General features: G+C 42.5%; 2 protein-coding genes across 4 annotated transcripts in view; both read right to left on the reverse strand.

Annotated features, from left to right (window-relative positions):
- Positions 1 to 25,843, reverse strand: part of ZNF445 (zinc finger protein 445) — a 61,018-nt gene that overhangs the window by 34,761 nt on the left and 414 nt on the right. The gene's annotated exons all lie outside the window — the stretch shown is intronic.
- Positions 15,431 to 25,040, reverse strand: LOC109576142 (zinc finger protein with KRAB and SCAN domains 7). Its single transcript, XM_070776196.1, has 2 exons — positions 19,040 to 25,040; positions 15,431 to 17,057 (listed from the first exon to the last, which is right to left on the reverse strand). Exons 1-2 carry the CDS (start codon positions 19,197 to 19,199, stop codon positions 15,604 to 15,606), a joined length of 1,614 nt encoding a protein of 537 aa, XP_070632297.1. The 5' UTR covers positions 19,200 to 25,040; the 3' UTR covers positions 15,431 to 15,603.

Consider the following 25,843-nt stretch of genomic DNA (forward strand, 5'->3'; position numbering starts at 1 on the left):
GAAAACTGACCTTTTCCAGTCCTGTGGCCACTGCTGAGTTTTCCAAATTTGCTGACATATTGAGTGCAACACTTTCACAGCATTATCTTTTAGGATTTGAAATAGCTCAACTGGAATTCCATCACCTCCACTAGCTTTGTTCATAGTGATGCTTCCTAAGGCCCACTTGACTTCACATTCCAGGATGTCTGGCTCTAGGTGAGTGATCACACCATTGTGATTATCTGGGTCGTGAAGATCTTTTTTGTACAGTTCTTCTGTGTATTCTGACATTTTACTTAAAACAAAAGCAAAAAAAAAAAAACACCCAAGATTGAACTTAGCAAAAAGAAAGTCAGTCATTATCATTACAACCCTAAAGAGGTGGACAGAGCGTATCAGCTTCTTCCTATGGTACCCTCATATGGTTTGATTCTTGTATGTTGGTGTTATGTGTTCTTTCTGTATCTATAGGTAAAATCTCCAGGGACAAAATGTTAAGTGTCACCATTGGGGACCCTGAAACCCTTTGCCCTACTCAGAGGAACAGGGTGAAAAAGATCTGTTAATGAGATTTAGGATATCTCTTCTTTTGCTTATTTTGGCACACAGACTTACTCTGAAATTCTGTTAAAGGAAATCAACAAAAGTAAAATTTACTATAAATAAAAAATGAAATAAAAAGTAATTGGTTAATAGTCTCTTCAGCGTGAAAAGGTGATTCCACTCATCCACAGAGGATCAGTAGACTTCGAGTACTCAGGTAAAGGAAGATAGATGGGAGTGGTAGGAGTCACGTCAGTTTTGTAGTCTTTGGTTCTGAGTACCCCTCGTGCCTTTAACTTTTCATTAGCCTTTTGCAATGAATCTTTCTGTGAAGCTATTTTAGAATCTTCAAACCTTTTGGAGGCTTCTGCATATCAACTAAAGTAATAAGTATCCCTTTTGGTTGATTTGATTTGGGAACCCTTGATTTCAGCTGTACTTTAAAAAAAAAATAATTTTAATTGAAGTCTTACTCCCTTTTCATTTTAATTTTTTCTTTTTTGGCCTCGCTATATGGCATGTGAAATCTTAGTTCCCCAACCAGGGATCAAACCCACAGCCCTTACATTGGAAGTGCAGAGTTTTAACCACTGGATTGCCAGGGAAGTCCCTCAATTGTACTTCTTGAATGAATGACCTTGTCTAACTATGGAATGTTCTCCATAATGGCCATTGTAAATCGAGTTGTCTTTAGTAATATTTTGACATTTTTGTATGTATCTATAGCTTCTAGGACCACAGTTCTTAGACAAAAAATAAGCAGGTGTGTCAGAAGGTAGAGCACTTAGTTCTTTTGAACTTGAGGAGTCTATTTCTATCTAACAGGAATGTACCACCAGGTTGGAGATTTTGTAGTGTTTTGTTTTACTGGGCTCCTCAATGCACAAAAATTTTCTGGAGATTGGAGGGTAACCTCATATTGATCCACTTCTTAACCAATCTAGATGGCAAGCTCAAACAGCTTTTAGGTGCTCAGTCTAAACCCATATTTTGCATCTTGGCCTTCCAAGATTCCCATTAACAATAAATCTATTTTTCTTTTAACTTATGTGTATGTATATCAGAAGAAACCAACAATAACTAAAGAAGAAACAGACCTGTGGATGCCAGTGGTAACCAAAGAAATGGTACTGTGGACTGACCAAGAGCTAAGAACTGGTGCTCTGTTAGAGCCTCCTGTTAGCCCAGGCTGCCCTGTTAACCCTGGACTGGAAAATCGATGAGTGCAGCAAGCTCAGATGCAAAGGGAGAACTCAGATTCAAGAGAAGCTTACCCATGAACTTCAGAAGCAGCAAGAGGGAATTCCCTGGTGGTCCAAGGATGGCAGAGCCTGGTGGGCTGCCGTCTATGGGGTCGCACAGAGTCGGACACGACTGAAGCAACTTAGCAGCAGCAGCAGCCAGTGACTGGAATTTTAACTTCCACTGCAGGGGGCACAGGTTCGATCCCTGGTCCAGGAAATCAGACTCTGCATTCCCAAAAAAGGTTTCAGTGGTGCCAGTGCCTGTGTTTTTCATTGTCCTTGAGGATGTTAGTAGACTCCCTTGGATCCTATTCTTATCACTAAAACTGTTAAAGAACAAATTCAGTGAAGAAAATTTTAAAGATCTTATTGGCCTTAAACTCATAAGTCAGACAGCATACAATCTATGAGACTGAAATGAGCTCCAAAGAGTTATGCAAGGCAAGAGAGTTTATAGACAGAAAGGAGCAGGAACAAGGAAATTATACTAGGCAAAAAGATATGGGTTGTTGCAAGGTTGATTTCCTTATAAAGGATAGTGCTAATCAGGAAATTCTTGATAGACTGGGATTGTTTTAAAATTCCATCTCTGGCAAAACCAAAACTTTAAGTTTTATTTTGGAGCTTAGCATCAGTTACTCCATTTTGGGCCTGCTGTCTGGTCTTTAAAAGCCCCATTGGTGAGCTTTAACAAGGCTCACCTAGTGGCTGAGGAAGTGGTGTTATTTGCCAATCTGTGGAATCCTGGAGGAGTAGGTTTGGGGGTACAGAGGCTGCTTGAAGAAGGACTAAAGCCACATCAAAAGACTGCTTAGTGCCTGTAGGAGCAAATGTTCTCTATCAACAACACCAGAGAATGGGGAGGGGGTAGAGCCAATGCTACAAAGACCACCTGCTCCCATTGCAGCACACGTGCAAGCTGCTGTGCCAAGGGGCCAGGGAGCTGTCCTGGTTGTCTTCTGGTAGATGCATCCTAGTGCCAGGCCTCACCATGTTCCCAAACTGATTTTTCAGTAGGAGGGATGTTCCATCTTTGACCTGAGGCTCTGCTCCACTTGTTTGAACCACCTTAGGTTCTTTTTCAATGTCCCAGCCACCAAGGATGGAAACAGAGAGTGGATCCTGGCAAGAGAGCTATTGATGAGATGAAAGAGAAACCAAAGGCACAGTATAACTAAGGAGGGTTCAAGGGGTGATATATAAAAAGTATAATTGTTAAGGACATGGTACAAAACCTCAAGGCTAGCGATATTTGAAATAGTAAAAACAAAACAACAGGCCCAAAATGGAGTAGCTCATGCTAAGTGCCAAGCCATCAAAATAAAACTTAACTAACAGCTTTGACTCTGCCAGAATTGAAATGTTAAAACTAGTTCCAGTCCATCAGAAATTTCCTGATCAGCATTAGTTAGGTAATCTACCTGATAGACCCTTGCCATTCCCTTATAAAGGAAAGTAACCTTATAATCAACCCACTTTTTTTGCCTTATGTAACTTCCTCATTCCTGCTCCCTTCTGCCTATTAGTCTTTTGTTTTGTAAAGCTCCTCTGCGCTCCTTTCTATCTGCTAGGCTGGCTGATTCATGAATTGTTGAAGAAAGCCAACAAGCTCTTTAAAATTTATTCCATTGAATTTTGTTTTTTAACAGGAAGCTATTACCACCTCTAGAAGCAGACGACCTGACAGAAGCTGTAGCCTTCAGCTTAGGGACATACTCAATCCACAGTCCAGCATACAGTGATCTGGGGGAGCAAGTTCCTAAACTTGAGCTTCCTTCTGATCTGTCAGGGCCTGCCACTGGCATAACCCAACTGGAAGCTGGAGGGCAGTCCAAGAAGGTCAGCTTCCCAAGTCTTAAGGCAGGGTTCAGAAGAACCAAGAGTGAATATGGTGGTTGTGGGGCAGCAGTGGGGGACAGAGTGCAACTGGAAAATATCCAACACACCCAAAAGGAAGATAGGAACTGTTCGTCTATGCCTAATATGTCCATTAATTTCCATCTGAAATATGTGAAAAGAAAATAAAAATGAAGTCAGTATTGCTAAGAGCACTCACTCACATGGAGACAAGAGGGCATTGAGGAAGTAGGACTTATACCCATCTCAGCCAGGATGGGATCTGAACTTTTGACCGCTTATTGACTTAAAGCAGGCACACAGAACATCTACACAATATTCCAGAAACCCAAGATACTTATCAGAACCTTTCCCTAAATAACTTATGACAGTCTATCCCTTAAGGGCAAATATTCCTTTTTTACATTTTTACTTTTTTACATACCCAATCATAATTCTTACAACTTTAACAATCTCGTGGTTTCTGCCTTTATAAGCCCCTGATTCTATCTCTTCCTTGGAACATTCTTTTGGTTTTACCCAAGACTGTGTCTCCCAAATTGCAATTCCCCAGATCCAAAATAAAGCTCTTTGTTCTGTGGACACAGAAAAATGAGGATCCCTAAGCCAAAGAGCATTGCTCACCACCCAGTTTTGCAAGGGTTAAGTTGTAACCCACTGTAGTTGCTGACCTGACAGTTAAAAACAGACCCCATAGATAGCAACGGTCACTTAGTCATGTCCAACTCTTTGCAACTCCATAGTCTATGCAGTCCATGGAATTCTCTAGGCTAGAATACTGGAGTGGATAGCCTTTCCCTTCTTCAGGGGATCTTCCCAAGCCAAGGATCGAACCCAGGTCTCCCACATTGCAGGCAGATTCTTTACCAGCTGAGCCACAGGGAAGCCCAACCCCATAGATAGTTAGATGTATATCTCAGGAAGAATTTTAATGGCCCTGGATTTTTTTTTTTAATCTTCCCATACATAGAAATGCACTAAAACCATTAACTTGAGACATCTGTTCTGTATGATCTGCCATATTTTCTTCTTTTGATATATGCATTTGAAATTTTGTACCAAGACATATGGGTTTCCCAGGTGGCTCAGACAGTAAAGAATCCTCTGCAATGCAGGAGACCTAGATTCAATCCCTAGGTCAGGAAGATCTGCTGGAGAAGGGAATGGCTGCTACCCACTGCAGTATTCTTACCTGGAGAATTCCACGGACAGAAGTGGGCTACAGTTCACAGGGTTGCAAAGTCACAGGGTTGCAAAGGTTGAGAGACTAACACACACCCACCAAGACATATGCTTGACTACATGTATTTCCTTGCCAAAATCATATATAAACTGGTTTCTCCTCTCTTTCTTCAGAGCAGCTCCTCAGAGCCAACTGAGGGGCTCTTTCTTGGACTTTCATCTTCAAAAAGACCCCCAAATAAAACTCCAATTCACAATTCTTTCATCGTGTGTCTTTCTATAAGTCAACAGTTCTTTGCAACCTTGGTACTGATTACTATGGGACAAATAATGTTCCTGATAACTGGTCTCCACAGGGGTGGAACTCAAGGTGGCTGGGACAGCTGGAGTGGGGCTGGGGGTGCTGAACATTCATAACCATCCACCGAAAAGAGCTTTTTGTTTTGTCTGAGAACAAAATGTTCCCATCAAAGAGGAGCTTGAGCAGGTTCTGTGTTTGGGGTGGACTTCCCAGGTGGTACTAGTGGTAAAGAACCAATTCAGGAGATGCAGGTTCAATTCCTGGGTTGGGAAGATCCCCTGGAGCAGGAAATGGCAACCCACTCCAGTATTCTTGCCTGGAGAAATCCCATGGACGGAGGAGCCTGATGGGCTACAGTCCATAGGGTTGCAAAGAGTTGGACACGACTGAAGCAACTTAGCACTACTCAGCAGGACAGCAGCTAACATGGACAGCACCCGGACTGCTGTGGTCCAACAGATTCAGCAGATCAGCCCTCCAGCGTTTGCAGAACTCAGGAGCAGACTCCTCCTTCTGCTCTGTTCAGACAGCAGCTCTGTTCTGAAGTCCTGCCCAGCTTCTTGAAGCTCAGCCCACCTCTGCTGCTACCTGATTTCTCTGAGAGTCAACACACAGAGCGTGCAGCAAGGCGATCTCTCCCCTCCTCTGCTGGGAGCCTGTCCTTGGAACTCTGGTTCCTGAGAGCTTTACTTCCCTTCATGTTGGGCTGCTTGACTTGGCAGGAGCCAGGGCAGAGCTTCTCCAACTTGAATGTGCATATGAATACAAATCACTTGGGGTTACCCTGGTTTAACCGGTTGTTAAACTGCAGATTCCACTTTGGGAGCTCTCTGGAAGCTGGTAAAGACTGAAGAGGAAAACTTAAAACTTAGACTCAGCTAGAAATAACTTCATGCTCATTCTGCTTCTGTAAGATACTGGCTGCACTGAGATAGGAACAAGATGACCTAGCATCTTATAGTTATAAGATGTTCTGATAAGTATGGAATGTTCTGTTTCTGCTTCTATGAGTTTCTGTTTGGAAATTCCCTGCACATAACCCATAACAACTTCCACACTCTGTAACTGCCCGTAGCCCATAGCAACCAGGTAACCAATCAACCAGTGCCAACTGTAATTGTGTGTACTGACCCCATAAGAATGAAGCTCACCCTGAACTTGGAAGGCCCCAGAACTAGAGGGTGTTAGCTTATCTGGGACTGCTGGCTTAATAAACCTGAGTTCTCCAACCCTTTGAGTATGGTGCTTAGTTTCTCAATGGTCCGACTTCTGCAACAAGACTATTTCTTGAGAAACTCGCAAATGTGCCCACGTTGTGTTCCTATACCAGGCTTTGAGTAGGAAAAAACTGTTACTGTAAATCACTGACTTTTAATTTTTGCTGCTCAATATAATCTCCTGGCTTGGAAAAGATCAGTTTGCTTTCCAATCCAAAGAAAGGCAACGCCAAAGAATGTTTAAACTACTATACAATTGCACTCATCTCACACACTAGCAAAGTAATGCTCAAAATTTTCCAAGCCAGGCTTCAGCAATACATAAACCATGAACTTCCAGATGTTCAACCTGGATTTAGAAAAGGCAGAGGAACCAGAGATCAAATTGCCAACATCCGCTGGATCATCAAAAAAGCAAGAGAGTTTCAGAAAACATTCTACTTCTGCTTCATTGACTACACCAAAGCCTTTGACTGTGTAGATCACAACAAATTGTGGCAAATTCTTGAAGAGACGGTAATACCAGACCACCTTATCTGCCTCCTGAGAAATCTGTGTGCAGGTCAAGAAGCAAAGTTAGAACTGGACATGAAACAATGAACTGGTTCTAAATTGGGAAAGGAGTACATCAAGGCTGTATATTGTCACCCTGCTTATTTAACTTCTTTTTTTTTTTTTCTTATTTAACTTCTATGCAGAGCACATCATGTGAAATGCTAGGCCAGATGAAGTACAAGTTGAAATCAAGACTGCCAGGAGAAATATCAATAACCTCAGATACACAGATGACACCACCCTTATGGCAGAAAGCAAGAACTAAAGAGCCTCTTGATGAAAGTGAAAGAGGAGAGTGAAAAAACTGGCTTAAAACTCAACATTCAAAAACAAAGTTCATGGAATCCAGTCCCATCACTTCATGGCAAATAGATGGGGAAATAATGGAAACAGTGAGAGACTTTATCTTCTTGGGCTCCAGAATCACTACATATGGTGACTGCAGCCATGAAATTAAAAGACACTTGCTCCTTGGAAGAAAAGCTATGGCCAACCTAGACAGCATATTAAAAAGCAGAGACATTACTTTGCCAACAAAGGTCCGTCTAGTCAACACTACGGCTTTTCCAGTAGTCGTGTATGGATGTGAGAGTTGGACTATAAAGAAAGTTGAGCGCCGAATCATTGATGTTGGAGAAGCCTCTTGAGAGTCCTTTAGACTGCAAGGAGATCCAATCAGTACATCCTAAAGGAGATCAGTTCTGGGTGTTCATCGATAGGACTGATGTTGAAGCTGAAATTCCAATACTTGGCCACCTGATGTGAAGAGCTGACTCATTTGAAAAGACCTTGATGCTGGGAAAGATTGAAGGCAGGAGGAGAAGGGGACGACAGAGGATGAGATGGCTGAATGGCATCACCGACTTGATAGACATGAGTTTGATCAAGCTCTGGGAGTTGGTGATGGATAGAGAAGCCTGGTATGCTGCAGTCCATGGGGTCGCAAAGAGTCAGACATGACTGAGCTACTGAATTGAACTGATAATCCCCTGTGTTGGCTTCCCAGATGGTAAAGAATCCGTCTGCTAATGCAGGAGACTCAGGAGACACAGGTTTGATACCTGGATCAGGAAGATCCCCTAGAGGAGAAAATGGCCACCCACTTCAGTATTCTGTGAAGGACAGGGAAGCCTGGCATGCTGCAGTCCTTGGGGTCACAATGAGTTAGACATGACTGATCAACTGAACAACAACCAGTATTCTTGCCTGGAAAATCCCATGGAAAGGTGATCCTGGCAGGCTACATTCAATGGGGTCGCCAAGAGTTGGACAGAGCTGAGTGACTGCAAATGCATGCATAATCCCCTGAGTAGTTTCTCAATTAAGTGCAAAACTGTGGGTGGGGCCTAGGTTTTCCTATTTCTTTTTAACTACCCAGATGGTCACAAAGTGTAGCTAGGGTTGACAACCTGAGGATGAAGGATCCTTCCTTTTACACAGATTCCCTGCAGCGTTGCTGAAGGGTTTTATTCATTTGCTTGTTCTCAAATTTATAACGCATTAGCTTTTGACTTTGAAAGAGGAGGAAAGTTTTACCTCCCCTGTTTTTTTACCTCTTATTTTGTTTGTTTGATTTTGGCCTTGACACAGGGTTTTTGGAGCTCTTAGTTCTCTGACCAGGGACAGAACACAGGCCCCAGCAGTGGAAGCGTGGGGTCCTAACCACTGGACCACCAGGGAATTTCCTTTACCTCCTATTTGGAAATGTGAAGAGATAAGTCTTGGTATATTGAGGCGGGGGTGGGAGTTGTGGGGGGGCTCTGGACTGTGGCCAAAGAAAGATCAGAGTGTACAACTGAGAATTAGCTGTGGCCAAGTGACAGAAAGAAAACTGTCCTGATGGGTCAAGGAAAGTTACCTGGCTCAAAATAGCCTGGAGTTAAAACCCTCCTCCAGGTCCTCCCCACCATTCTATGCAAAACAAAGAACTGTCTCACCCGGAAAAAAAAAATGGACATTAAGGCTGATTACGCCCAGCTCCCTGCGGGTCCAGCCTCTGGCCCAGCTCCCAGCGGGTCCAGCCTCTGGCTGATCTCCAAAATTCCTTGCCCCAGCCGTTAAAGAGATAACTACTCAGAACCACCTTGGAGGACAGGCCCCCTTAATACAGTAGCTTTCCACATGTATGCCTATATATACTTACTCTTTTCTTGGGTTAGTGCAGCAGCTCACTAATCTCCCTGCTGCCCCTTCTCGCCTCATTAAAGGTGATCTGTTCCTGTAAAATGCTGGTCTCGTTCTTTTTTCGAACCTCGTCTTCTCTAACTCCCTTACCCTACAATGGGATTTTCCACTCCTGGTCACAAACTCAGCCCTGCTTCGTGGGGGAAAACAAGGAATCAAAAAATGTGTTCTCTTTTACAAAGATGATGTTTGAATTTTTAAAGTACTTTCTAACATAGCAAAGAAATACTGATACTTTAAGTAGTACTAAAAAGATTTTAAAGTGGAATTCAGCCTCTCCTCCCTTGCCAGGAACTCACACACATCCTTCCTCCGTCCCTAACATTCTAAAAGCCCTCCTCTGTCTTCCTCCAAAAAGATGATGGTATGCCTTTGGATCCAGGGATAAAGACAGTATCAGGAAGGCTCTCCTGGAGAGCTGAATCTCTATCGGTAATGGGTAGGGGATCCATCTTTGGGTCAGGAAATAGGAATGGGAAAGAGAGACTATAAAATCTGTTTTTATTTATTGCTGTATCCCAAGTGTTGTTGGATGGCAGGGATACTGAATGGTAACTGTCAAGGGGTGTGGTGATGGGCCAGCACCTGGTAAAAGGATTTACTGAGTCAGAAGTGAGGGTACCAAGTGAGATTTACTGAGTACACTGCAAGGGAGCAGCAAGAGAGACCCAGAAGTGTCTGCCTCCGGTAGGGGAGAGAAACTGGGCTTCTTTTATGGTCCATTCTGGTCACCCTTGGGTTAATGTTCCACCCGTATCGTGGTTAGGGCTGGGTGTGTCATTGCTCAATCTTTCTGGACCACTAACTGCTTGTAACTGCTGGTGATTTTTCCTTGGGGGAGGGTATGACTGTCTTGAAATGACTTCCCAAGCCTAAGATGACTGTTCTATTGTTAAGTTCCACAATAACCTCTGGACTGAGAAGGAAGTTTGAGACCCAAAAAATGAAGCAGGCAACTCTATAGGGAGCAATTATGAAATATGTTGTGGGTAATTTGCCTACAGGAAGGATCAGGCAGGCGACCACCCAGAGGCATTAGCAGCTATACTCAGTGTTGCTGAAAGAGGTAAAGATTCACACTGAATTGGTTGAACCCAGGACGCTTTGTCCCAAAATGTGAAAACTAAGAAAAGATGCAAACACAAACCATACCATCAACTGGAACATCTCTGACCCGTGCACTGCACTTCACTAAGGGTGTGGTGAGAGCGCTCTCTGCAGGCTGTTCAGTCCTTTCCGGAAAGGCAGCTGCTTCACGGAGTTGGCCCACCCCTGGAATCCCACTGAGGCTTGATATGGGATGTAATATTAATGATAGCACTTTGTTAATCCTGTCCTATTTTATTAATAAGATAAGTGAGTACTCATGTGAGGATGGGCAACTCGGGTCTTAAGGTCACATACAGGGCTTTGGTAGTCAGGAGCTCTGTTTTCATTAGGGCCAAAAGCCAACTAGGAGTTGCCATTTGAAGGGGGTGTTTCTGGCAGCTGCCTTTAGTATTCACATGTCCCAAACTCAAGAGGCCTATGTATCCAAATAGCAGTCTCTTGTTCCTGTAGGCTCCAATTATCATGTAAGTCTCTACGATACATAGCTCCAGGGCTGGCAAGCATCATTGGTCCCAATGACAGGGCCCATGCCAACGCATCTAGCACAACCTCTAGAGTCTGCTGCTTTTAGGAGTCCCATTCATAGATGGCTGTCTTGCAGGTAACCTTGCCATAAAGGACATTTGGTACCTGTTGCTTCCGATAGCCAAACAGGCCTAACAGTTAGCTTCTTTCTTGTTGGTGGAAGCTGCCAAGGACAGCAGCTTTTGGTTGACTTTATCAGGGATACTCCTCTGATGACTCGCCCAGGTGGCTCATAGAAGCTGCACTTTTGAGCAGGTCTTGCATCTCATCAGGGTTGTCAACCCTTCTTGCGTGTCATAAAATCTATGACCTCATGTAGAGACTGGTCAAGGCCAGCTTGTTGGTCAGGTCAGTAATGAGGATGTCAACACAGTGGATGAAAAGTAATTCTTTTATCTTTTTTTTTTTTGAAAAGTAATTCTTGAGAGGGACTTCCCTGCCGGTCCAGTGGTTGGGAGTCCTCCTTACAATGCAGGGGACGCAAGTTCAAGCCCTGGTCCGAGAACTAGGAACCCACATGCTGAGGAGCAACTAAGCTCACACACTGCATCTACTAAGCCTACACGACAGAACTATTGAGCTCTCAAAATAATTTTTTAAAACAAGTAATTCTGAGGATAACTGGGTTGTTGCAGATCGAGGCTTACCACTGGTGGCATATTGCAGGGGAATGGAGGTATTGCTAGGACTGAATTGTGTCCCCCCTAAATTAACAGGCTGAAGCCCTAACCTCCAGTATGACTGCATCTGAAGTTGTAAAATGAGAAATGAAGACAGAGTGTGAAAGTGTGCTTCTTCAAGACAAAGGAAGAATAACCCTTAGAATGATTGAGATCATCAGGGTTACCACTTCAGTTTCAGACAGACCACACAACTCCCACAGAATCCACGAGGGCAGAGCCACTTAGAGGTTTGAGAGCAAGCCTCCCCTAGAGCTCTGATAAGCCGGTGGATCCAGAAGGCGGGACTATCACCCCTAATCCTGGAGAGCAGAGAACTGAGCCAGAATAACTAAGTTTTGAACAAGCACACTTTTTCCCTTCAGATTTCTCCTTTTTGGAATTGAAATGTGAGATAATACACATTGGTCTCTGCCCCTAGTTCCTAGCACAGAGTCCCTTAAGTCCTTGTAATTTTCTAAGTGATAAGAGCACCAGGAGCACCTTTTGTTCTAATATTTGGGTCTTTGATCGTGGTTCTTGACATAGGGTTCCTGAAATCTTTGTAATTTACTAAGTGATAGGAAAATTGCTTTATTTATTTATTTTTGGTCACACTGTGTGGCTTGTGGGATCTTAAGTTCCCCAACCAAGGATTGAACCTGACCCATGCCTCCTGCATTGGGAGCACATAGTCTTAACCACTGGACCACCAAGGAAGTCTCATCTTTCATTCTAATAAAGTAACTCTGTGTAGGCTCCTGGATGAGGGCTGGTCACAAGAAAGACAAAACCATGGTTAAAGCTTGAGATTTTCAGCTCCTTCTGCCCCCACCCTGTTCTCTTGATAATGGAGATGCCTGCATGATGAAGCCTGCATAAAAACCCAATAATACCAGGTTCAGAGAGCTCCTCAGAGGGTGACACATCCTGACTCCATAGAGACAGCAGCTCTTGTGCCGGGACCCTCTCAGATCTTACTCTATGTATCCATCCTCATACGCTTTTATAAGAAAAAACAAAAATCAGAAAATATAAGTAAACTTTTCCTGAGTTCTGTGAACCACTCTAGCAAATTAAACCCGAGGTGGTTGTTGGAACCTCTGATCTACGCTGGTTAGTCAATAGCGCAGGTGATAACCTGGGCTTGGAACTAGTATCTAAAGTTGGTGTGTGTGTGTGTAAATTTTGTGAGACCAATCCCTTACACTGTGCAGTTTGACACTGTCTCCAAAGTGTCAGAACTGGGCTAAATTGTGGGACACCCAGCTGGTGTTCCAGAGAATTAGTGTGGGGAAAATTACCCACATTTGGTGACCCCAAATGTCAGAAGGTTAATGTTCTGTATGAATAGTAACAAAGACACAGGAGAGAAACACAGGAGGGAAGGACTGTGGGTTTTATTGACATCAAATGTCTACCCTATAAACACTCAGAACTTTATTTGGGAAGCATATAACCTGTCTGGTTTTACAGGTTCACAGCTGAAGAATTGCCTCAGCTTGAATTTGACCCCTATCTGATTTAGATAATGTTTAGATGAGACTTGTGGACTTCAGACTTTAAAGCTAATGCTGAATTAAGACTTTGGGGCTGCTAGGATGGAATTAATTTATTTTGCAAATGAAAAGGACCTGAATTTCGGGAAGCCAGAGGCAGAATGTATGGACTGAATGTCTGTGTTTTTGAAATTCATGTGTTAAAGCCCTAATCACCATAATCCACCTAAGGGTGATCCTATGTAGAGTTGGGCTTTGAGGAAGTAACTCAAAATAGGTTAGTTTATGTGGGTAGGGCACTCATGATGGAGTTAATGAAGTTCTTATTAGAAGAGGAAAGGACTTCGCTGTCCAGTAGCTAAGACTATATGATCCCAATGCAGAGGGCCCGGGTTCCATACTGGGTCAGGGAGCTATATCCCACATGCTGCAACTAAAGATCCCGCACGCTACAACAAGGATCAAAGATCCCACATGCCGCAACTAAGACCCGAGAAAGCAAATAAATAAAAACAAACACTGAAAGAAAAAAAGAAGAGGAAGAGACAGCTGTTCTCTTTCTCTGCAATATGAGGATATAGCAAGGAAGCAGCTGGCTGCAGCCAGGACTCAAAGGATTTGTACCAGAACCTAACCATGCTGGCAACTTGATCTTGGATTTCCCAGCCTCTGAGGAATAAATGTTTGGTAAGCCACCACTCTATGGCATTTTGTTACAGCAATTCCAACTAAGACAGCTGCTCAAGGTATGTCCCTCCCAATCCCCTTCCTCCCAAAAAGGGATCAGGCCCAGTTATCTGTACTCTGCAAAGAATATCTCCCTTATTATGCAAACTCTTCCAGGTAACAAAAGAGAAACAAAACTCCCAAATTAATTTTGCTAAGCAAACTGAATCTAGTTCTGTACTTCAAAAATAAGATACAATCACCATGAAAAAACAGATTTTATTCCAGGAACACAAGAAAATTTCAATTATTTGGAAACCTGCCAACAAAATTGATACAAAAAGAGTAAAGGATAAGACCCATGAAATTTTACCAACAGATTTTTAAAGTTTTTGATAGAACTTAGCATCCGTTCGTAATAAAAACTTTATTATGATAACTTCCTACAGTATGTGTACACTACATGTCAAGTACTGTTTCGAGTTCCTTATACTTATAAATGAATTTTATTCTCAAGGCCCTATGAGGTAGCTCCATTTTACACATGAAAGACAAAAGGAAGGGCACTCATGATGGAGTTTATGTTCTTATTAGAAGGGACTTCCCTGGTGGCCCAGTGGCTTGTCCAAGATTACACACCTAAGGAAAGTGATGGAGGCAGGATTTGAACCTAGGTTTCCAGGCACAAAATCTGTGCTCTTTACCACTATAACATATTGCTGCTTCTAAAAACAGGAATAGAAGAAAACTTCCTTAACACAGTACTTATCAGAAACAATGAGGGTGAACCACAGGTACAACTGTGACATGCTTAAAAACCTTTCTGAAAATTAGAAACAAGACATGGAATATGCCTGTTATTCACTGTTCAACTTTTTTTTTAATGCTGATGTTTGACATAAGTGGCATACAGATTGGAAATTAAGAGAACACTAATCGTTACTGTTTTATTGTATATCTAGAAAAGCTAGGAAATGAAACTAAAAAATTCTTCAGACCAAAATTAATTAAACGAGGTAACTGGATCCAAGTAAAATTTTTTAAAAATCAGTTAACTTTTAAAATACTAGCAATAGCCAATAGAAATTGAGGTGTAGCGTTCAAATGTAGCTCCTTTTCCTCCAACCAAGAGCCTGAGTGCTTTCCTAGGAAGCGAGGACATTCATTTCTGGTGCTGCTGGTGGTCAGCTCACAGAGTTATGAGCAGTGCTGGATCTGTCCCCCAGAGACTCAGTGTGGTAGGGTATGAGCAGAACCAGAAGATAATAAATTAAAACATTCAACAGACAAGAGTTTCTACATAAGATATGACCAGCCACATTTAAATCAGAGTTGAGGGCTGGACCTGTGTGTTCATATGGGGTCTCCCCCGGAACCTGGGAGTTTCCAAAGTAAAACACTTAAAAAAAATAAAGTCCTGGATCTTAAAGGTTCAAGGGACACAGACTGGCAAACCGGAAGAAAAGCTTTTCTTCCTAGAGAACACAAGTGGTGAGGGTCTAGATTAAACCAAGCTTTAAAAGGGCCACATTCAAGAGGTAGGAAGAATGACTCAGTCTTAGAGGATGACTTTATATAAACGGTAAAATGGAGGAGGTCCAGTGGTTCAAGCAGTCCAGGACTTCGTGCCTTCATTTCTGAGGGCACAGGTTCTATCCCTGGTTGGGGAACCAAGATCCTGCAAGCTGCCTCATGCAGCCAAAAAAAGAAGAAGGAAACCTATAAGCACATGAAACATGTAGTCCTTATTTCCCCAAGAGGAGGAGGAAGATTCCACTGTTACTCCAACTCTCCCACCTTTGTGACCAGCAGCGAGCATTTGGAGATGGTCCATATTTTTTTTTCTCATTTTTTTTCTTTATGTTAGCCATGCTGTGTGGCATGTGGAATCGTCATTCCCAAACCAGGAATCAAAACTCATGCCCCCCATTTTGGGAGCTCAGAGCCTTAACTACTGGACCACGAGGAAAGTCCTGGGATGGTACACATGGAACAGGTGGTTCCAAGTAGAGATCAGGATGAACATACTTATACAGAAACCTTAACCTAAAGTTTCTTGCTGTCTTAGAGAATCGTGTCTTAACAAACAGACTGAGCCAGACCTGAGTGCTTCTCTCTAGTGTGAGTTCGCTGGTGGTGATTGAAAGTAGAACGCTGACTAAAGGCTTTCCCACACTCAATACATTCATAGGGTTTCTCTCCAGTATGAACTCTTTGGTGCACGGTGAGTTGTGAGCTATCACGAAAGGCTTTCTCACAATCTTTACATTTATAAGGCTTCTCCCCAGTATGGGTTCTCTGATGTACCATAAGGCTAGAATTATGAGTGAAGACCTTTCCACATTTATTACATTCATAAGGTTTCTCACCAGTGTGAATTCGCTGATGAATAATGAGGTACGAGTTTTGATTGAAGGATTTTCCACAATCATTGCATTTATAGGGCTTTTCACCAGTGTGAAGTCGCTGATGTCGAGTGAGACATTTACTCAGACTGAATGCCTTACCACACTCATTACATTCAAAAGGTTTTTCTCCAGTATGAATTCGCTCATGGTCAGCAAGTTGAGAGATCTGATTGAAGGCTTTCACACATTTGCTACACTTGTATGGTTTTTTCCCGGTGTGGAGACTCTGATGTCGAGTAAGACATTTACTCCGACTGAAGGCCTTGCCACATTCATTACACTCATAAGGCTTCTCCCCAGTGTGGATTCTCTGATGGTCAATAAGATTTCTGTTAGAACAGAAAGCTTTCCCACACTCCTCACACTTGTAAGGTTTCTTACCAGTGTGAAGTACCTGATGGCGGATAAGGCTTTTACTCCGACTAAAGAGTGCTCCACACTCATTGCATCCATATGGTTTCTCCCCAGTATGAGTTCTCTGGTGGTCAAAGAGTTTGGAACTTTCGTTGAAAGCTTTTCCGCATTCATTACATTTATATGGTTTCTCCCCAGTATGAAGTCTCTGGTGTTGAATGAGATGGGAGCTGTGGCGATAGGTCTTTCCACAATCACTGCATTCATAAGGTTTTTCCCCTGTATGGATTCTGAGGTGGACAATGAGCTGAGAGGTCTGCCTAAAGGTCTTGCCACACTCAGTACACTCATATGGTTTCTCTCCAGTGTGGATTCTCTGATGCCCAATGAGGTGTGAACTCCAATTAAAAACTTTGCCACATTCATCACATCGATATAATTTCTGTCCCTTCAGAACTCCCTGATGTTTTGAGAGAGTGGAGGACAGATCTGGATGTCCCCCAAGTTCCTTATACTCATCACATCGATCCTTTGTAGATTTCTTTTTATCCTCCTGTGTTATCTCTAAGAAATCACTTTCCCGTCTGGTTCCTTCTTCATCTGAGGGTTGAACTTTTAGTTTCTCTAAAGCTTCTTCACAGGAAGCCCCAGCTTCTGGTCCTCTAAGAATCAGTCCACAGAGTATGCCTGAGGTCCTGTCAGCTGACTCTGACTCTTCAGAAATGTCCTGCTTCGGAGACAACTGTGAACTTGCCATCCTGTTTTCACCTGCTGCCAAAAGACAGAAGAAAACAACTTTCACTCACTTCTTGTCCTATTGAGGAAATGAACTGTCAGGAGTCTATGTAGCTTAAAAAAAAATCCACATTGAGGATAAGGAATAAGGAGACACATTGAGAACAGGAGGGAAAAAGCAGAGCTATCAGGACAGAGGGATGTGGAGCCAGCACAGCCAGGTGAGCAGGCCAATTGAAAGGCAAGAGACCAAACTGTAAAGCACAGTGTGATCTCCCAGAAGTCACTTAGATGTGGTGTCTCCTTAGTAAAATGATGAACTCTCGGATTCACTCCAACCATGATACTGTACAGCTCCACAGTTCACAGCAAAGATGTCAAGGAGAGTGATGGCAAATACTTTAAACTAAATATGAGAAACATGTAGGCAAACATGAGAGTTGAAGGGAAATGTGTATTACGAGGGCGTGATCAGGAAAAAGTGCACAAAAAGGAGTGATTCTGGTATGAAAGAATAGTAATGATATTTGGAGAAGCTATGGGTTCAAAAAGGCTGGGAAAATGTACTGAAGGAGAGAGTAGAGCTCTAAAATTGGCAACATCCTAGTCTCTGGAGCACTGGACTAGGAGGTGCCAGTAGGCACTTCTATGAAAATTAACAAAGGCAATAATTTGAAATACAAATCAAAGTACATGTTTTGTAGCTTGATAACCTGTAAACATAATAAGACTGAAGAGCTGAGTATTTGCTTTTAAATTCTGGAATTAAATATAAAAGCTGGGAAAGGCAGAGTATCCATGGTCATAGGTAAACACAAAAATATTGGTTCCTTTCAATCACATCTTAACCAGACCACAAGCTATCATACCATCTCAGCATATGGAAAATGAAAGGTATCTGGCCCTTTAATTCTAAGCCCACCCTCTCCAGAGTAGGCTACTGTCCTAGACCGGTCAACCCCAGAAACTCCTCTGACAACAGCCCCTTTCAGGAAGCAGCCCTGCCCTAGTCTTTCTGAAGGGGAAGCTGAGAAAACGATGTTTTGTGCAAAGCAACCCGGATCATCCCAGGATGGACAAGAACCAGGACTAGGTGACTGGACCACGGCCAAGCACCAGACCCAAGTGCGGCTTATAGAGTAGTCATCAGCTCTGGGTGACCTGGAACAAAGTTCTGCCCAAAGAAATATGATACTTAATGGCTGAACCACCAATGGAATCCCTTTCTACATAAATTCTGAACTGAAAGTAGGACAAAATGAAGGAAATTACAAGTAGTAGCTCAAGTTGAAATGATGCATGGAGAGAAGAAATCCATCAGGAACCACAGCAAACAGAACATATGAGGAAATAGGAAGTCTAATTAAGAAAGAGCTTGAAGGGGGACAAAAGATTCAGAGTAAAGAGAATGGCCATCAGTGGGAATAGAAAAACAGATACACAGGACACAGCTGTCTTACAACACTGCCGTAAAAATCCTTTCACTTCTGCTGCTGGGTTGGAAAGATCCCTTGGCGCAGGGAAAAGCTACCCACTCCAGTATTCTGGCCTACAGAATTCCATGAACTGTATAGTCCATGGGGTCACAAAGAGTTGGACACGATTGAGTGACTTTCACTGTCACTTTTCTGCTGCTGAGGCTCCCAGGTCCTCACAAAGCTTTGTTTCCCAAAGCCTGGTCTAGCTGGTGAGTCTGTTCAGGGTTTCCAATCCTTCAATCTTACTCTAAGTAACTTAGCTCATGACTTATAGTAACTGAATGGCTCTCTATTCCTTCCAACTACAAACTCTTAACTAAACCAGCTCACTTCAATTAATAAGGAAGTACAGAGAACCGTCTGAGCCACCAGGGAAGTCACAGAGAATGTTAATGACTATCAAAGTGAGTGATGATGTAGAGAGATTTATTATACTATTCTCTCCATTCTCTTTATATTTTCATAATTAAAAGAATAAGAACATAGCAAAGAAAATGTAAAGAAGGCAGACTCTAAGTTACTAGGGAGCAGAGTCATTACCCAATGGGGCCAGGCTGCAGCAATTTTCCAGCATGATGTTCCAGTACAGGGCTCTCTGACTGAGTGCTGTACCTTTCCAGTTCTTTAGAGTATAGTTCACAGACAGAAACTCCAACTCTTTAGCCTCCTGGAATGACAAGCTTCTACTGCTCAGGGACATTTGCAGCTCAGGGACTTTCACAGCCTAAGGGGCAGAGTCAACAAGGGTACCAAGACAGGGTTGAGACCCTGGGGCCAAAGGGGTGGGGGTACAGAAAGAAGCTGGGAGGACACATTAATAAAAGGACACGTTCAGGGTAAGATAACAGTCCATGTACTCAGTGGATGGGACCAAGTCCAGGGGAGGCAGTTAGGAAGAGAAGTCACAGGAGCAGCCTCTGAATGGGCCAGAGCCCTGGAGATGAGGTCCTGCCATTCCTGGGCCACACACTTGGAACCCAGGAAGCTCACCTGGGGCCTGACCATCTGGAAAATTCACTGGGAATTCAAGGATTCCAACAAAATGAAAAAAAAAAAAAAAAACCTTGAAAAATAAAATTAAGTTGAAGAACTCACACTTCACAATTTCAAAACTTATTTGACAAAACAGCACTGATCAGGACTGTGTAATACACACACAGATCAGTGAAATAGGTAAGAGTCCAGAAGTAAACATCTACAGTTAACTTTTTTTTTTTTCCAGCTGCACTGCGTAGCATGTAGAATCTTAGTTCCCCAACAGGGATTGAACCTGTGTCCTCTGCATTGGAAGGACAGAGTCTTAACCACTAGACCACTAGGGAAGTCTCCTAAGGTCAACTTACTTTTTAAATATATTTTAAATTTATGTATGTATTTTATTTGGCTGCAGTGGGTCTTAGTTGCAGTGTGTAGGATCCAGTTCCCTGACTAGGGATCAAACCCGGGCCCCCTATACTGGGGGCATGGAGTCCCAGACATTGGACCACCAGCAAAATGCCCATCAACTTATTTTTTATGGAAGTCCCAAGAGCACTCAAAGGGGAAAGAAGACACTTTTCAACAAACGGTGCTGGAACAACTGGATATACACATACAAAAAAATGAGGTTACACCTCTACCTCAGTCCATATATAAAAATAATATGGACAGTAGGCTTTGGAACCTGTTGCAAATTAGCCCCACTGCTCTGTGTAACAAATCATACATGACAGCTAGCTTCCCCTGAGAGCATGGAACTCTTCAACTCCCACCACTTTAAAGCAAATTTTTAAAAAAATCACTATCCTCATCCATGATTAAAACAGAGACCATCATCTCCTACATTTGCTACAAACCAATACCTAGTCAATGTCTCCTGGACTCAGTGAGTGCTGGGAGGACTGATAAGAGATGACTGTTAACTGAAATGGGAAGAAAGCTCACACCGGAATGCTTGTCACCACCCAGATTAAAGAAAATGCAGTATTGTTACAGGGTCATGGAGAGTCAAGTGAAGAACTACTTTAGGATCACGCATGATGAGGAAGTTGAAGTTTTGGCAGAGAAATGAAGCTTTGCTGTGAAAGAAAAAGGCAGGGCCTTTGCCAGACAAATTTGCACAACAGACTGGGGAAGAGAAAGATGCTCAGGTGAAGAGAAATACAGGAGTAAGACTGAAGACAATGAACTGGAGACCAGAGAGAAGTATTATGAAGAAACGTACCAGCAGGAAATATAGAGCACTGACATATCTTAGTGAAATAAGCACCAAACGTAAGCCTCCAAGTCGACCTGTTGTGAAGCAGCTGCTACAGAAATGTCCAAGGAGGTCAATGAAGTTATTTGTAAAGAGATGATGTGAAGGACAGCAGAAAAATGACGGCAACTGCCCGTGAACATGGCAAAAGAATACAGTTCTTTGAGCCCAGTCTCTGCAACCATGAACGTGGATAAAAGCTAATGACCACTTCTGCCATGAGAGGACAAAGCAAGAAGGCCATCTATGAACCAGGAAGCAGGTTCTCACTGGATACCTAATCTGCCAGCACCTTGAGAGTGGACTTTCCAGTCTCTAGAACTATGAGAAATAAATTTCCGTTGTTCATAAGGCATCCAGTCTATGGCATTCTGTTACAGCAGCCCAACCAGATTAAGACTTTGAGAAAGAGCTTTCTTTAAATTTCTATTTATCAAAGTCCCAGAGTTAAGCCTGGCCTGGCTAACACATCTCTTTGTGAACCAATCACTGTGACGAAGTGATAAAATGCTCTGATGGGTCACATCTGAGTCACTATCTGCCACTGGAATATCCTGGAAGGGGAACTGAATGCATCAAAACCTCAGGAGCACATGGACTGAGAGTGGGGACAGTAGTTCTCCCCAAGTTAAGGTGTTATAATCAAAAGAAAGGGGCCTGTGTACCAGACAGACAGAAAAAAAACAGACATTGCTACCAAACCAACTTGGGTCCACTTGCTCTGATGCAGTAAAGCCAATGTACTGAAGCAGCATTAAAAAAAAAAAAAAAAAAAGCTAATGACCTCCTGGGCCTTTCAAAGTCTGAATGAAAGCCTCACAGCACAGTAAATAAAGATGGAGGCCAGTGAGCTGAAACTGCCCAATTAAATTCAGGTATTCTAATGCCTCTGGGTTCCTCCCAGATCCCAATCAGTTTTTGAGGACAGAAGAAAACATCAACTTGTTAAGACGACACCATAAATGTGAGCCCCCAGACTCGGGGGCAACCTGAGATGGATCAGGCCTCTTCTCCCCAGCTTCATCCCTTCACTCAGTTTCATTCCTAAATGAAAATGGCCTGGAAAAGAACCAGGGAAATTCCTGGGCAGTTTTTAGGAATATTTTCTTCTTTCTGTCATTTTGCTTTCATACAAAGCAATTCTGACTTCCTTTTAAAATCCTCTTAAATAAATACTCTCTTACTCTTGTGTTTTTCCTGCTAGTGAGAGGGTGTGTGCTGTGTTTAGTCGCTCAGTCAGGTCCAACTCTTCGCGATCCCATGGACTGCAGCCTGCCAGGTTCCTCTGTCCATGGGCATTCTCCAGGCAAGAATACTGGAATGGGTTGCCATTCCCTTCTCCAGGGGCTCTTCCCAACCCAAGGATCAAACTCAGGTCTCCTGCATTACAGGCAGATTCTTTACCAACTGAGCCACCAGGGAAGCCCCCAATGAGAAGGTACATAAGGTTTATTTTATACACTGATAATATGCAAACTAGTTTCTAAGACAATTAGAAACTAAAGCTAGACTGCTTCTAGTACACATTTAAATGTTAAAATTTTAGTTATACCAATTTATAAATGAACTCAATCTAGTGCCCAAAATTTGATTTCTCAATACCACTTCTACAAAAAAGTGAAACCAAGAATCCTTGCAGAAATGATTGATTCCAGGGCTGGAGAGGTGAAAATATAAGATGAGTATCTTGTGGTGCCTGAAAATCAGAGAAAGACACAAAAAAGGATGGGAACATGTAAGGTGAAACAGGAGCCAACTTGAAAGACACCCAACAGCTAAAGCTAGAATAATTTATGCCACAAAATAAATAACAACACACCTCACTACACTCCCCAAATAAACACCCAACATCACACACTGATGTAATTGATATAATTAAGTAAATAAACAAGTGGGAGAGAAGGCACAACTCTTCCTCACAAAGGATTCCAGTTAATAAATGTAGTCAAAAAACACAAAAAATGAAAAGCTCCTAGGAGAACATCACAATAACAACTACTGTAGGCAAGATTCACCAAGAAATGCTAACTAGTAGGAAAAGCATATTTCTATGCAAAGTCTCAAAGTATCTACCTCAAAATAATTGCTAATTACAAAGGACAGACAGTAACTTTACAATCATTAATCCTTGGCAGAAATACTGGATCAAGAGTAATATCACCAGGAAGAAGACATACGAACATCAACCTCAGTCTAAGCAGGAGAACATCTGACAAAACCAAATCGAGAGGGTCAGTCTAAAATTACAAATATAAAATACTTTAAAAGTGTCAAGTAAAACTGAGGAGCTGTCACAGACTGAAAGGGAGTGAGGAGACATAACAATTAAATGCAATGAGGGATTCTAGACTGGATTCTCAAACAGGAAAAGAACATTCGCTAGCCAGTCAGGAGCTCTAGATAAATCAGTAGTTTAATTACTAGTACTGCCACCACTGGAAATGTCTCAAATTTGATGACTGTCCAATGGTTATGCATGACATTGCCTTTAGGTATACCAGGTAAAGATACAAGGGAAGTCTACAAAATTCTGACAGTCTCTGTGAGTCTACAATTATTCAAAATAAAAAGGTTTTCAAACTGAAGTTTGAGTTGTTACTGTGTTTATTTCTATCTAGAAATAGTAATGTCTATATACTAAGGATTAACTTGGCAGTAAGGGTGTTGAATAGGGGCTACCCAGGTGGCACAGTGGTAAAGAATCCACCTACCAATGCAGTAGATGTGGGTGATCCCTGGGTCGGGAAGATCCCCTGGAGGAGGAAATGGCAACCTATGCCAGTATTCTTACCTGGAAAATTCCATGGACAGAGGAGCCTGGCAGGCTAGAGTAGGACATGACTGAGCATGCACGCATGCACACACACACACACACACACACACACACACACACACACACACACCACACAAATATGTACTGAGCACCTACTACCTTCTTAGACACCATGGTCTCTGCAGTGAATAAAGCAGACAAAATGCACTAACTTAAGGAGCTTATAAGAAGACAGACAATAAGGTAAAGACAGTGTCAGGTGCTATGTAGCAAAATAAAACAAGGAAGAAGGCTAAGAGGCCTAAAATCAGGCAAGGGAAAGTATAAGCTCAAAAATTCCATCTAGGGAACTCCTTGGTGGTTCAGTGGTTAGGATTCGGCAGTTTCACTCCTGAAGGCACAGTTTCGATCCCTGGTTGGGGAACTAAGAACCTGCTAGCTGCACACAGGGACCAAAAAAAAAAAAAAAAAATTCAATCTAGAGCACATAATGACTCATTTGAGGGACCTTTTTCAGACTGTTTCTAGTATTAAAAACACTGAAGATTATAAAGTAATGAGTTATATTTTATTACATCTTCTGTATTTTTGCTCTGGAGTATGACATCACAGAATGCTCACAATACTAACATTCCTGGATACCAGGAGTCACAGAACTGTAGCAGGTACCATTTTTCAGTTTTTGTCAGTTTCCCTTACTTGTAAGTACACATAGAGATTTATCTTCAAAACAGTCCCACAGTCTTTTTGGCTTACTTTTTGAACCAAAAGCTGTCTGCCTTTTTTCAGCATTAAGAAACACATGTCAAAGCAGTCTCATTTGTCAGTTCCTGAATGTGCACACAGATATTTATGTGTGTAACAAAGGGAAATTCCCTGAAATCCTTGAGCAAATTACTTACTTGCAAAATAAGAGACCTAACATTAAGGAGTTTTTAGTTTGGAACTGAAGCAGGCTGGGACTTGGGACCCTTTGTTGCAGCGCTTGCACCTGAACAAACATTTCCTCCAGCAATGAAATACAAAGAAACTCTAAGGGTCTAAAAATAACTGCGCACATTTGCAGTTGGAGCATATTATGAAGGATAAGCTACAGAAAGACCAAAAACCCAACTGCCACTTCTGAGGGGCTGGGAGCAAAAGCAAAGTATTGCTCAAGCACCCCTGCACACAGCATCACCTAGAAGGTGGATAGACCACCTAAGTCACCCCTCCAGCCAGATCTCTGGAAGCACTTCTACCCTCATTCTGTGTGAGGAACCACCCTCACCCGCTAGGAAACAAAGGAACCTGTTAACTTGTTTTCACTCCCTCCTGCTGCCGCATAAATTCCAGTAAAGCCTTGACTGAATTTCAACTTTTATCAAGGAGACCAAGAACTCCAGTTCATAACAAAAGTCCAAACAAAAAAAAACAGTGTTCTTTTCCTTGCCACTACTCTTAACTTAGTAAGGAGAACATTTTCTTATTTCTTAAGTCTATGTAAGTCAGAAGACATTAGAGTGGTTTTAGGTTAGTGCTTTGGAGAAGGAAATGGCAACCCACTCCAGTGTTCTTGTCTGGAGAATCCCAGGGACGGGGGAGCCTGGTGGGCTGCCGTCTATGGGGTCGCACAGAGTCGGACACGACTGACGCGACTTAGCAGCAGCAGCAGCAGGTTAGTGCTGTTACTTGTGTTTAAAAACTGCATTTTATACATGCTATGCTAAGTCACTTCCGTCGTGTCCGACTCTGTGCGACCCTATAGACGGCAGCCCACCAGGCTCCCCCGTCCCTGGGATTCTCCAGGCAAGAACACTGGAGTGGGTTGCCATTTCCTTCTCCAATGCATGAAAAGTGAAAAGCGAAAGTGAAGTCGCTCAGTCGTGTCCGACTCTTAGCGACCCCATGAATTGCAGCCTACCAGGCTGCTCCATACTACTCTCTTTATTTTGAAAACAGACATAATCACCCTAATGAAGCTTTTGGTATTTTTCTGCACAAATGTCACTTGCTCAATTTACAGCTTCATGCAATATCTACTATAGGAAACTGCAAACAAAATGTTTAATTATAGCTGCACATATGTGACTCAGTGGCGTCATAATACTGGCAACAATTTTAACCAATATATTAAATGCATTCCAGAAATTGAAGACATCATTCTCAGAAAGCAATAGTATGGGAATGTACTTAATACCACTGAATTATACACTTCAAATGGTTAAAATGGCAACATTTACCATGACACATGAAAATTTATTACAACTGTTTTGCTATAATACCAAAAAAATTAAAACAATAGTGCCTGTTTTCTAATAAAAAATATATACTCGTATAAGAGTTTGCGAAATCA

This window comes from Bos indicus, chromosome 22 (genome assembly GCF_029378745.1).
Source record: "Bos indicus isolate NIAB-ARS_2022 breed Sahiwal x Tharparkar chromosome 22, NIAB-ARS_B.indTharparkar_mat_pri_1.0, whole genome shotgun sequence".
In the NCBI taxonomy this organism is placed as follows: domain Eukaryota; kingdom Metazoa; phylum Chordata; class Mammalia; order Artiodactyla; family Bovidae; genus Bos; species Bos indicus.